This window comes from Rattus rattus, chromosome 4 (assembly GCF_011064425.1).
Source record: "Rattus rattus isolate New Zealand chromosome 4, Rrattus_CSIRO_v1, whole genome shotgun sequence".
In the NCBI taxonomy this organism is placed as follows: Eukaryota; Metazoa; Chordata; class Mammalia; order Rodentia; family Muridae; genus Rattus; species Rattus rattus.
Window position 1 is genome coordinate 57,473,300 of NC_046157.1, and position 14,742 is coordinate 57,488,041.

The following is a 14,742-nucleotide window of genomic DNA, read 5'->3' on the forward strand; positions in this document are numbered from 1 at the left end:
TAGAAGACACAGGATTGATTCCCTGCCACTTTTTGTACAGTTTGAGGCATTTTGACCCTCTTATTTTCTATCTGACCATTCTGGACTTGTAATCTAAGCCCAATAAGGGATCACATTTTTCAGCTGAGAAAATGCTAAATAATTTTTTATTTATTTAACCGGGATAATTATTATATATTTCAGTATTTAATTTCTCAAGCATACACTATTATCTTTTAAAATTATCTTAAAGTCTTTAAGGAAATCTTTGAAAATACATACGTATTAAATCACACTCTGAGTTTTTCTGCTTTAAAAGATGCTACACAGATAGTCATAATAATTAAACTGCAATTTTCTGGACCCAAGTTAGAAATCCTGGACACAACTCTTTAAAATAGTTCCAAGTGCTTTCTTATTTATCCTGTTGCCATAGAAACTAAAGTTGGGACGTGCTAAAATACAAAAGACATTGTGAAATATGACCAAGGGAATTAGTGAAAAAAGATATCCTTTGTTTCAGAATGCAGCTCGCATCCTCCCCTCAGATAGCACATGTGGCTGTAAAAATGTGCACTTGTATAGACCTAGGAAAACGTAGGGAGCCAGGGAGATGGTGCATGGCTAAGGGTACTTGCCAGGTTTTAGTTTGGTCCCAAGAACCCACGCAGAACAAGGAGAGATATGATGAATGGAAGTCATGTGAAAACATGCACACACACACACACACACACACACACACACACACACACGCCTAGGAATCCAATGCCACAAAAAGCATTTAATTTTAAGAAAATATGGGTTGGAGAGATGGCTCAGCAGCTTAAGAAACTGACTGCTCTTCCAGAAGTCCTGAGTTCAATTCCCAGCAACCACATGGTGGCTCACAACCATCTGTAATGGGATCCAATACCCAATTCTGGTAGGTCTGAAGACAGCTACAGTGTACTTACATACATAGAATAAATAAATAAATACATACATACATACATACATACATACATACATACATACAATTTTAAGAAAATATTAGTAGGCACCACATGGTGCTGGCCGGTGGAGCACACGACAGAGATGCCCCCGCTCCACCCCACCCCACCCCTTTACGCTCTCTTGCTGCTCTTTAGTACCCCCTCTTCCTCTGCTGTTCTTCTGTGAACTGGGCATGTCCTATCTCTGACTCATTCTGTCAAATCTTTCACAGATTCATCACTTTGTCTGCCACTCCATTAGACGTCACTTTCAAACATGGCTGCATCCTTCTACAAGCTAATCTAATCTTCACTGTTAGAGGTTAAAGGTGTGTACTTAGGGCATGTCTGTATTCCAGACAGGTCATTCTATAATCCTGGGTGTGTCTGCACTGTGGCTGGATCATATCTTTGGATGTGATCTGTTGCCAGAGCAGCCATGTTGCTGGATTAAAATTCCTCTAAAGTTTTCTTGAAAGAAAAAAAATTAACATTTTCTTTAATATATATTTTAATGGCCTCTTTTTCTCCTTCCTTTTTAATACAATCTGTGATCCTGTTAGATGGCACAATTGAATAATAAATCTCTCAAAATATTGGATGTGCTTATATCTGGAAACTCCATTTAGTTAAATATTTTTTACCATAAAATATTTATTGTAGGTTTATGGCTTATACTTCATTTTAATATTGCTTTGAGAAATAGAAAAACAACCATTCCTTATCCATTAAATGCACACCATCTTTCCTCTGGTTCTATGCATTTACAGCCCTAGAGCTTCTATTTTTATTTTATTAATGCCTCCCTACCGAATCTAACCAATCACTAAATCTTAATGTCTATTTTTCTTTTTCTTTTTTTTTAAACATTTATTTATTTATTTATTTAGTATACATCATACAGCTTTCTGCCTACAAGTATGCCTGCAGGCCAGAAGAGGGCACCAGACCTGATTATAGATGGTTGTGAGCCACGATGTGGTTGCTGGGAATTGAACTCAGGACCTCTGGAAGAGCAGACAGTGCTCTTAACCTCTGAGCCATCTCTCCAGCCCAATGTCTATTTTTCAATAGTTTTGTGAATTATCATCTCCTCCACCATCATCGTCAGTTTGTTATTGATAAGGGAATCTTACTGTGTAGCCCTAGGCTGGCTGCAGATTTGTGAGCCCCCTGGCATCTGGGACTGCAGTAGTGGAACAGAGTACCTGGCCAATTTTAACTTGCACTAAACCAATTTGAACAGTTGCTACTTTAATCCTAGAATCCATCATTTAATGCTTCATGTAGTTTCAGAACATTTTTTTCCTCTACAAGGTAAAAATTATTATATATCATAAAGAGCACTTTATAAATTGCTTCAGTCTTCTAAACATCCAGAAACTTCCTGTTGCCTACTGTGCCAAATGCAAACTGCACAGCATAATATGGGAACAACTCCATACATACCAAAGGTTAGAAACCCTTCTCTCACATTTTTTTTTTCTGCTTCCTTCCAAAAACCTCCCTCATCTGTAACAATTCTGAAGGAGATAGTTTAGAATTTAAAAATAAATTGCAATCACGTATACATGAAATAAACTTATCAAAGACTAATTATGGTTTACTTTCCCACTCAGAAGTGTTAAGTGAAATTTTAGAAGTCACTAACTGCCATTAAATCAAACTCTTTTATTGTACAAATAAGGGACCACACCGACAAGCTGACGTGCAGGGAGGACTGATAGCCTTTGTCCATACAGGATCTTCATGTTCTAGATGGCAATAGTATTATTCTGGGGATTTTAAAGGCGTTTCATTTTCTGTTATTCTGAAATAGATTGAATACATTTAGAAAAACATTACTTAAAGATAATTCTCTTTTCTTTACCTTTCTTCCTCTCTCTCTCTCTCTCTCTCTCTCTCTCTCTCTCTCTCTCTCTCTCTCTTTCTTTCTTTCTTTCTTAAAATATAGGCCACCCGGGTGAAGCTAATGTTAGTTTGTTCTTGCTGCCATGATAAATAACTTTAGGCCGGGCATTTATAAACAGAAGAATTTTATTATTTATAGCCTGGAATCAGGGAAGAGGGACAGGCTGCTCTGAAGTCTACAAGGGTTAGCTCCTTATAGATGGGCTTATAAAGCACCTCTCTGTTGTCACACACCAGAAAGAGGGAACACGACCAAGGCCCACCAAGACTCTTTCTTTTCTTCCTTCATTTTCTTTCTACCTCTTTTTGCTTTCTCCTATCCCCCTCCTTTCCTGCTCTTCTCAGGCCTTTAATGTGAGGGCGCTGACCCCATTCCCAAAGGCTGTGCCCTTACAACCTGATTATGTCCCAAAGACCTGCCTCTCTCAGCGCAGTGGCACTGGGATTAACAATCAATATAAGCATGGGGGAGGGTTATAAACGGGTGGATATGGTCCTTAACCCACAGAACTCCCTGGTCGGTTTCTTTTGCCTTTTAAACGGGTCATGAACTCACAGGATCTGTGATACCTGCAATCCCAAAGGGCTCAGTGTTCTAGTCAGCAATTGGGAGGGGTTCAGGGGAGCCCCTGCCTTCCTCAACAGCTCCAGTGGAGTTGCTGTGGGAGGTTTTCTTCAGGGGTGTGGCCCCTGGTCTATTCTCCAGTGGATAACCTCATACTCCTGTATGAGCAGTACTAGTTGAACCCAGTGGGTTATAAAAATAAATTAATACTTAAAAAAGAAGAGGGTATGAATTAGAAACACCTAAAGCACTGGCGAGAGTCTGTCTGTGGGGGCATTTCCAGAGAGGACTACTGAAGGGAAAGACCTATCTTGAATATGGTTGGCATCATTCCATTGGTTACAGGTCTAGGCATAATAAAAGGGACAAAAAAAGAAACCCAAGAACCATTAGCATTGTTCTGTCTCTGTTTTCTGGCCCACACAATATGAGCTATCAAGGTTTAGCAATTAAAAAGTGTCCTAGGGGAGGCTGGAGAGATGGCTCAGTGGTTAAAAGCACTGACTGTTCTTCTAGAGGTCCTGAGTCTAATTCCTAGCAACCACATGGTGGCTCACAACCATCTGTAATGGGATCCGATGCCCTCTTCTGGTGTGTCTGGAGACAGCTACAGTGTACACACTGTAAATAAAGTGTCCTAGGATTTTTATCAGGAAAAGGTCATATAATTTTATGATGTAAAAAACAAACTCCTGGGGTTGGGGATTTAGCTCGGTGGTGGAGGACTACCCGAGGAAGAGCGGGGACGCGGGTGGGACCCCCCGCACCAAAAAAAAAAAAAAAAAAAGAAAAGAGGAAAAAAACAAACTCCTGTTTGCATATTTTAATTAGCTGAGGATTAAAACATGACAACAAAATACATACTAATAGATGTTACACACACACATACATACACATACATAAACACACACACACACACACACACACACACACACACACACACACACACACACCTCTCACCTGTTCTGGAACCAACTGAAATGATCTCCCAGCAAAAATACATTTATTTATCCCGTATGTTATTATTTTGTGTGATATAAATGGCTGCAGGTTTAGGTTTATCCCAGAAAATAAATAGACACTTGAGTCACAGTTCATTCCATTGAGTCACATCTGCCTCTACCCATCCCCTTTTTAAAAATACCTCTAGAGCAGTTTTCTAAGACATAAACACCAGCCTCCCTTTCGAAATTAGCACTTCTCCAGCAGCTTGCCGCGTTCTCTTTTTACTTGCGGTCATTCCTTCTTGTCTGGTCTCTTTAAATAGCAGCCGTTCGCCCTGTGAGTCTTAGCTGTAGCTGAGGCTCTCTCTGGGTCTGGCACGCACAGACCCTCTTACCCGGACTTTCTAATTGGATCCAGGTTGGCATTTTTCCCTCCTGAGCTCTGGTCGCTGGTTTGGAAGTCTCCTTCCCTCAATTGTGTTAATTACTCTCTGCCGTTATTTGCTTTTGTCAGTGGATTGCTTCTGTTGCGTTTCGGCATAAAAACTTTCAAGGCTTCTCTACGACATTATCGTGCATCCCAAGGGCGAGGCCTAACTTTGCACAGGGGCTTGGTTGCTAACAAAAAGAAACTTTAGTAGAAAGGAGAGAGCACTACATGTATTCTACGACACTACACAGTATAATTTATTCTTGCTGGAGGAGGCAAAGTAGCAAACTTTGATCTTAACTCCGTTTTGAGACAGGGGTCTCAGTAGACAACTCCAACTGGCATGGAGTTCCTTACGTGGCCCAGACTGGCGTAGAACTGATGGCAATTTGTCTCCTTGCTTGTCTTTCTCATTTGTGAAGAAAGGACATAGATATATTCATACATCACTGGAATTGTTTTCTATTTCCTGAAACTGTATGCAGGAACTTAAGAGCAATTACCTGCAAGTCACACAGCAGGAACCAGATGCTGCAAAGAAGGCCTTTGCATGCTATGTGGCTTTACCGTGAGTATGTGTTATCTTACATATGTATTACATAAGTAAACACATTAGTAAGTCTTATTTTTGGTTTGGTTTGGTTTTGCATGTAGTACATATTTTGTGGGTCCTCACGATGGGAAAGAGTTCTAAGAACAGGTCAAACAGTGTAGCAGACTCGAGGCAAGCAAACTGGACACTACAAGCAAGGAGGAGACGAGGAGTGGTTTCTTCACACTCTACGGGCTGAACACTGCTTTGTCTGAAAGGCCTGGCACCAGAACTGTTTTGGTTTCTAGCATATTTGCACAGACATAATGAGATATCTTAGGGAAAGGAGCCAACTCTCACTAGAACATCTATTCCTGTTTCGTGTGCACCTTGTGACCTGAAGGTTATTTGTAGGCTGTTTTCATTGTACCCGTGTCTCCTGTAGAATCTCCAACTTCTGGCATTAAACCAGCACTCGAAAAGTTAGAGAATAATGAACACTGAAAAATTTCATATCAAGTTCAGCATGTAAAAGATAAATTGTCAAAAAAAAAAAAAAAAGACAGATAAACTGTCCCTCTGGAAAAGGCCAGTGTTTTTAACCTAAACAAAACATAAAATCTTATCCAACTAGTTAAAAACTGGGTGTTGATGATGATGATGTTGTTGATGATGATGATGAAGATATAATGAAAGGGACACACACATACACACAAAGAGACAGACAGACAACAGACAGACAGACAAAGAAACACAAACATACACAGAGACAGAGAGAGACAGAAAGACACAGATTCCAATAAAGAGCCAAGGTCACAAGAATTTTTGCTCAAGACTTTGGAGTCAAGACAGAAAACAGCTAAACATGTACTCTTGTGTACTTCACATTCACAGCCCTGGGCCAGTGAGGTCCTTTGTTTAGGTGCCCATAAACTGAAGGAACAATGCAAACCACAGAACACTCCCTACCCACTCACTGGCCCATCCAAAGGCTGCAGTTTGGTGGTCTTGTCCACTGAGCAGAACAGACATTTGTTTATCCATTTAAATATCTATTTAAACAGGTGGACATTTATATTCTCTCTCTCTCTCTCTCTCTCTCTCTCTCTCTCTCTCTCTCTCTCTCTCTCTCTCTCTCTCGTGTTTGTGTGTGTGAGAGAAAGTCTATACCTAAAACAAAATAGCCTTCCTAAGGGTGGCAACTCAGGGACTTTTAGAAACACTTAAATAAATACTGAAGAAGGCTAGACCCAGGAACAAGATTGAAGAAAGTAAGCAAAGAGCTAATGCTTCATATCCGAGGTGAACAGGAAGTGGGACACACCTATGGCAGACATTACTTTAAAAAATCCCTTAGTGGCTCAAGAAATTGATCACTGGTAGACTTAGTGCTTAGCACGTGCCAGGGGCTGGGTTTAATGCCTACAGAAGGCGATGGATGGGGGCCAGGTAGAGGAAGAGGGAAGGGGAGGGAAAGGGAGAGAGATGAGAGGGAAGACCGTAAAGATCTAAGTGTAATTTGTCAAGTCCCTCATTAGATTTAAATACTTTTCAAAAATAAAACAATTCTCTGTGGGCACATAAATTGTGTGATTAAGTGTGTGTGCATTTTAATAAACCATTAGGAAATAGTTATAGAAGTAATTGCCAACTTGATAGTCACCCCTACCTGTGTGTTCTCCACACACCACCCAGTATGCCCTCTTGTAAATGCAACTTTAACTGATTATGTGTGATCTGGCTGGCAGCTCCAATTTCCTAACTGCGTCAACAAACTTAATTCTCTGTCAACTGCTATAAGGTTAACATCATTACGGGGATAATCACCATCACTAGTGAGTAAACTGACAGAGAAATTAAACAACTGGTACCAGGGCACCTAGTCAGGGAGTAGGACAGAGTTCAACATCACAGAACATTTTGTGGTTTCTTTTTTACATTTTCCTTATTAATTTTTATTTATATAAGTACACTGTATTTGTCTTCAGACACACCAGAAGAGGGCACCAGATTCCATTACAGATGGTTGTGAGCCACCATGTGGTTGCGGGGTGAAATGAACTCAGGTCCTCTGGAAGAGCAGCCAGTGCTCTTAACCACTGAGCCATCTCTCCAGCCCCCCATTTTATGGTTTCTTTAACATTTATTTATTATTGTATGGGGATGCATGTGGTGGTCAGAAGCAACCTTTAGAGGTTAATTTTCTCTACAGCCTAGGTCCCAGGGATCAACCTGCATTAGACTTGTCAACACACGCCTTTCTTGACTGTGCCGTCACTCTGGACCGTAGTACACTTTCTTTACCACTGTCCCACACTGTCAAATGCAAAGCAAGAATATAGCTTCAAATTACTATGAGCGACAGTCTACAGCTAAAAGTTACGATTTCCCTTAGAAGATGTTCTTGACCATGACATTCACCACACCTCATCAGTACATACACACCCATGTTTTATTCTCCCAACCTATCAATGTTACTTTACATTGCAAGAAGGAATTAGGGCTATGATGGAAATGAAGCTGCTAGTCAGTTGACTTTGAAATGGCTACATTGGCCTGAATTACTCAGGAGAGACAGACAAAAGGATGGGAACCACAGACGAAGCTGTTTGACATAGGTGCTGGCTTTGAAGATAGATGGGTAGGCCCTGGGATGGCTTCTAAAAGATGGAGAAGGCTGAGAAACAAGTTCCCCACTGTGACTCCCAGAAGGATTAATGCTTATTGATAAATTGGTTTTCTCCCAGTGAGGTCTGTTTCAGACTTCCGGATTGTTAACCTGGTGAATTAGTGTTGTATTGTTGTGGCCTTTATTTTCACAGCAACAGATAACTTACCATTTGGGTTAGTTTTCTGAATCCTGCACTTGAGCACAGTAAGGCCTTCCAAGAAAGCATTTTTCAGTTTTAAGACTTCCTTTCCTAGGTTTGTCAAAGGAAACACCTGAGTCAGTCCGAATTCCTCTTCTCTCACCTTCCTCTACGAGTCCTGCCCTCACCTTCCTGATGAATAGGTTCAGCAATCTACCACTGACACCATGCGAAGATACAAACAGCCAGGCAGCCAGACAAACAAACAAATGTTTTTGATATGATAACCTTAGCAGATCCCTGCTGACTTAAAAAAAAAAAAAAAAAAAAGACAGCAGCTTTTGCCTACTCCTCTGCTGACAAGCCCCTTGGGAACAATTCAACAAAGGAAGGTGTGGGTGGTCAGCAACCACAAGCTCCGTGGGAGTTCTGCTTGGCCATGAAAGGGATGGTTTGACATGGTTCCTGCCCCTGGAACAGAGCCAGCAGGGTGTGGGCCTCCACAAGTGTTGGTGGTTGCTGTGGGTATAAGGCTTATCTGTATAAGAATATACATATTTCCATGCTCCTCCTTTGAAGAATGTCCTCTCCTTTCTGCCAAGGTTAAGGACTCCAGGACAATGAGAGACAGCGTGAGCCTGGGAGTTAAGGGTGTGTCTATGTCTCAGCAAAATGATAGAATGCTATGACCTTCAGGACAGCTGTTAAGGCTGTGGGAAAGGACTGTGAAAACATGAGTTCAAAAATATATAATGCCTCAACTAAGCAAAATATAAGGGTGCAGTATGAATTGTACAAGGAATTTCACAGACCTATCTAAAGGCACAGAGGCAGCTGCACTGTGAGCCAACTTGTCAGAAAGATATTAAGGAAAAAGATAGGGAGTGATAATCACAGGACAAGATTCCACCCAGCTAAGTGTTTTTGTTAATGCTTACAAAGGCAGGCAGATTCCTGAGTTCAAGGTCAGCCTGGGACAGAGGGAGTTTAGGTCCAAGACCAGGCAGGGTAGGAATGATAATTTTGAGGCAGGGTCCCACTCAACTACCTTATTGTCTGAACTGTGCTTGCGGTCTCTTTGAAAGAATCAAGGGCCTGGGGTCATGGGATACTGATTCATGGGATACTCAAAAGGGAACCTGGGGTAGAGACTGAATAGATATGTAAATAAAAGACTGGGCTTTTGGTCTGCAAGTTATGAACTACTCAGAGAGTTCTTAGAATTGCAGAAAAGTTGTTTTGAGCAGAGAGCTGTCTGGAGATCTCTAGAGAAAGCAGAACATAGAGAGAGCAATCTGGAAAGCTGTCTCAAGCAGAACATAGGCTGTCAGCTTGTAACCTGCAATTTGACTTTGAGTCATTTGTTTCGAAGCTCCCAGACATTGCTTCCTCAGAGCCCTTTTCCAAGCCAAGGTTGGTCCTTACCAGGCTCCACGTCTCACGCACAGGTGAAAGGATGAGAGGTCTTGGCCAATGAAAACTCATTTTTCTGTTTAAGGTTGGAGCTTTTGGTTGAGACTCTTTGAAATGCTGTATCTGACATAGTCTTTAAATGGTTGTCAGCTCTACCAACAAAACTCTCTCTTTTGACCTTTATGGTCTTTAGATAATTAAGACTGTACCAGCTCAACTAATTGGCTTCAGCCAGCTGATTGTGAGGTCTGTCCTGGACAACATTTGCAAAAGGCAGAAGTTTCCTATCAGTGGCCCCCTGGAGTCCAATGATGCTATGAAGGATCCAGACCTTTCTTTCCTACCACAACCCTGATTACTTTATGAGAGATTACAGACTCGGGCCAAGTAGCTGGGGTCCAATCCAAATCTGAAAACCCAGCTGTAACTAGTCTGTTGAGTGGCAGGAAGTGCTCTCTGAGAGATCGAAATACTCATGAGAGCCCCATTCCCAACACTCATTTCTCCTGTTTTTTTAGAAATAACAGCCTAACACTTTACTCCATCCACTCAACCTGAAGTTAGTGCTTTGTGATTTACAGGATTATCATTAATTCACTCTGTCCACCATGTCTGTCTTTCCTATGTCATCCCCATCCCATTCTATAGTCTGAATGTTTGTGTCTACTGAAGTCATATGTGGAACTAACGTGATAGATGGCATTAGGTCATGGGACTGTTGGAAAGGGGTTAGGTCATAAAGGGAGAGGGGTTAGGTCATAAAGGGAGAGGGGTTAGGTCATAAAGGGAGCCCTTGCAAAGGACATTAGAGCCCTTATATAACAGATCTCCAGAGAGCTGCCCCGCCCCTTCTACCACATGAGGATGCCATGAGGACCCATATATGAACCAGACACTGGGCCTTCATCAGACATTGAACATGTATTTGTCTTGACTGTATACTTTTAGCACCTGTAACTGTGAGAGAAAAAATCTTTTAAAAAATAATCTACCTAATTAATTTATGATATTTTGTCATAGCAGGCTGCATGGACTCAGAAGTCATCTGACCATCAGATATACATTCATATCTACTATGGAACGCGTGCTTTGTTCAGTCATGGAAATAAGAACGGCAGTGAAAGATCAAAAAAGTCCTGCCTCACTGGAGAAGGAAGGATAGTATAACTGTTTATAGCATGAATGAGTATTCTCCAAAGACCTGTGTGCTTAAGGCTTGGTCCCTGGCCTGTGGTACTCTTGGGAAATGGCAAAACCTTTAAGAGGTGAGGCTACGTGGGTGTTCTATCATTGACGGTGTGCTCTTGGAAAATAGGGAACCTTATTCCTTACTCTTTTTGTCCCTTGTCGGGGCCAGAACGCTGTTCTTCATGTTCCCTATGTGCTGTGTCAACACAGCCACAAAAGCGGAGGCCAGACACAGACTGAAATCTCTGAAAGTAAGAGGCAAAACAAACCTTTGCTCTTTCTAGTATGATCACCCTAGATACTTTATTGCCGTAGCTGGTAGGGGACCAAAACATCAACTAAATAAAAAGTAAATGTGCATAGATCAATAACTCATGTTGAACTCATTCTTTAAAAACAAAAACCACAACAAAAATTTCCTAGGCTACTTACTGTGAAAGACATTAGACGCTCACAGATGTAGAAAGGATGTGATAAGCACGATATTATAAGTATATGTGGTTGGGACAAAGGAGCGGTACAGTTGTATCCGAGAGGAATATTTAAAGACACAAGTGTGCAATTTCAGCATAAGGGATGCTCTAGTTTTTTAATAAACAAAACTAGTATTCTATTACCAACTAAATACATATCAGCTATATATTTATTAATAAGCTCAGGCTGGTATTAAAGTAAGTGATTAAAGTGTGTAAATAAGTTTGAGAAGACATTTTTCTGATGCATACAAATCCGAAATAATTTTACTCCAAAGAACATGTGTTCCTTGGTGTGTGTACACACATACTCATACATATGTGTGTCCATGTAATGTAAGTACTTATTTCTAGCCCCTACTTTCTACCTCTGAGACCCTCTGCCCACTCTCATTCCTTGATTATTTTTGGAGATAGTCTCACTGTAATCCAGGATGTTCTTGAATAGTTTATGGTCTTGAATGATCTCTCTGCCCCCTGCCTGACTGCTGAGATTATAGTCATGTATCACCAACCTAGCCTCTGTGTGTTAGTGTGAATTGCAAATATTGACTTTCCTTTAAAAAAATATAGTATGGAGTTGAGGACAAAACAGTAGGGAACCCAAGGAGAAAGCTGACACACACTGCCTCCACCAGGCAAGGAAGGTTAAAATCATAGTGTTAAGTCATGCTCCCTGGATTATGACAGGATGGAAATGACTTTCCTCTCTCTTCCGTTCTTCCTCCAAAAATCCTGTAATGTCATCTAACCACAAATGAAGTATCTGAGATATACCGGTTGAAGGAAATTTAACAGCACAATTGACCAGCACTTGTCAAGGTTATAAAAAAAAAAAAGGGACGTCTGAAATACTGCCACAGCCAAGAGGAGCATAAAGGAACAAGACCATGGAGCCCAATGTGGAATCCCAGGACAGAAAAGGACATTCCATGAGAATGAGGAGATCTAAGCAGAGCATCCCATATGGACAGTCATGGTGACAACTGGGTAGGGAGCATTGGGGGGCTTCCCTTGCTAATGTCCCCTTTCTTTAAATCTGAATTGTTTTTAAAGTTTTAAATGTATTAAAAGGAAAGAAAACACTCTCAAAACGCCAGACTTTCTGGCACCTGGAGAAGAGAATGGGAAAGATCCCACGCTGTTTCCCAACTTATTCCTTACAGGTATCAGAGTTAGCAGAGCCCACAGATACCTAGAAATCGAAGAACTCATTCTACACGTTCAGTAAATCTTTGCTTGGGACTGGATTGACTGCTGGATTGACAAATAGCGTGCATTGTTTCTATTTTGATGACTGAATGGGAATAGCAGAGAAAACTATTTTTTTTTCTGTTTTCTTTTAAATGAGCAATTCTACACCACGGTCACACTTCTGTTAAAGAGAAACTTGGTAGCTCAGAGGAACACACAACGTTTAACTTTAACTTTTTTTTTTTTTTAAGTTAAGCTTCCTCCAGATTCCAGCTTCGTAGCTGATTTTCATGTTGAGTGCATTACCTCTCAACCCCCGAGTGTTCCGTTTGATACAAGCTGAGATTTCAGAATGCATAAAGATTTCATTGTGAATCTTCAACTTCCTGGCTTGTTATATACCTCTCCCTGAGTCAGCAGGCACCCTGTTTGAGCTCAGAGGGACAAATCGCTTTGGGAGCTTCCATCACTTTGCACTGTGACTAGAACTTGAACGTCAACAATAACACATTTACCACCTTCACCCCACCCCCAACCCGAGGAGAGCAAAAACAAGAAAAGGTAATGGGTGGGGTGGTGGTATCATCATCATCATCAACAACAACAATAAACAACAGTAACAACAAAGACTTCGTCGCCTAAATATCGATAGTAATTTACTACCTTTTCCTAAAAAGTTAACGCGAAGAAAACAAAGTCGAATTTCAAATCACATTAGCCCAGCATCCGTGCAAATCCTCTTTAAAAGCACCCAGAGAAACTGGCTTTGGGACGCCTCGCCAGCTACACCAGCTGCCAGATTACTCATTGATCTCCTGCGCCTTTCTAACAATCCTAACAGTCCTGCTGGCTGGACATCCCCCGAGGACACGGCAGCTGGCTAGAGTGGACAGACAAGACTTCTCGAGCTAGGTTTTGCGAAAAGCGTCAAGGCGAAAAGCTCCAGTGGCTCGGCGAACTTCTCCAGCACCTTGCCAGGGCAGCTGGGACTGTGCCACTGATCCCTCAGCCGCTGCTACTTAAGAGTGGCCTTCGCCAACCCCGGATGCCATCTTTCTCGGGGCTCCTCGCGTCTTGAATACTTAAGAGAGTTTTGCATTCTGATCACGTCCCCGCGTCTTTGAAAACTTCCTCCGACTTTGCAAGGAGACGAGAATCGTCTATTTTCTTCAACTGTAACTGCACAAATCCAACACTATTTACAAGACACTCAGGACTTCAGTCTCCCCGCCCAGAGCCTGCCCTCATCCAGATTACCCTTCGTGCGCCCAGACTGCTAAACCTGGTGCCCGGAGACAGACCCCCAGCCCTGAGCGCCATGCCTGCAGGCAAGGGTCCCGGAGGCTGATATAGCGAGACAGGAGGGTGGGTCGCGGGGTGGAGTTACCCCAGAGACTTACAGTCCAGGGCGACCATCAAGTAGTGCAGCAGCAGCAGCAGCAGAAGGCCTTGGGGGCTCCTCGCCATCTACGCGGGCGCCAGCTGGCTGCCTAGCCGAGGGTCCCCCCGCAGGAGCGCGACAGGCGGCTGGGTCCCCCAGCACTTCGCGGGGCGGCGGAGCAGAGGAGGTCCCTGAGAGGTGGAAGCAGAGGGGCGGGTCCTGTCGCGATGTCAGTCTCTCCGGTCAGGGGTGTCTCCACCGGCTGTCGTGGGGCAGGTCTTCTGGCCCTGGGACCTGGGTTTGGGACGTTCCTTCTTTTAAAGGGTGGAAGAGGGTTGAGGGGAGGGCGTGGACGCGGGACGCGGTGTCCGCAGGGTCCTAAGCGAGGGGCGGCGGAGGACTAGCTTCTGGAGGGAGAGCCCTGCAGGTCGGCCCCCGCCCCCAGGCTGATCCGCTTTGTGTCTAGTCCCGCGCTGGGCTGCCAGCTGTCCCCAGGGCGAGGAACCAGGGGCAGGAGAAGCGCAGCCAGGTGGGATGGGCAGGGTGTGTGTGTGTGTGTGTGTGTGTGTGTGTGTGTGTGTGTGTGTGTGTGTGTGTGTGTGTGTGTGTGTGTGTGTGTTGGCTCGGTCGGTCTCTCCACTTCTCCACTTCTCTTTCCTTCTTTCGGCGCAAAAAACTTCCTTTTCAGTGTTTTGCCTAACCTGGGAGATTTTTTTGTAAATATTCTACCTAGCGGACAAAACCGCTGGGAAAGCGCTCTTAAAGTATAGGGGCGTGAGCTCAGCCTCTGACTCCAGAAGCCGGGGTGGGGTGGGGGGCACAGCCATCACTCGTGCTGCAAGTCAGGTCCCAGGTCAGGCTTAGCCTCTTCTTCGTTCAAGTTGGCCCTCCCCGCCCCCACTTAGAGAGTTAAGGTGTGTTCCGCGTTCTTGGCTTCTTCGTCGTCATCTG

The 14,742-nt window shown here is 43.0% G+C and overlaps 1 protein-coding gene across 1 annotated transcript in view; it reads right to left on the reverse strand.

Annotated features, from left to right (window-relative positions):
• Jam2 (junctional adhesion molecule 2) overlaps nt 1-14,226 on the reverse strand; it is a 52,417-nt gene extending 38,191 nt beyond the window's left edge. Inside the window, exon 1 of the mRNA XM_032900503.1 lies at nt 13,811-14,226. Coding sequence (XP_032756394.1) covers nt 13,811-13,877 — 67 coding nt within the window. The 5' untranslated portion in view covers nt 13,878-14,226. The remainder of the gene's footprint in view (nt 1-13,810) is intronic.
• Nucleotides 14,227-14,742: the final 516 nt, after the last annotated feature.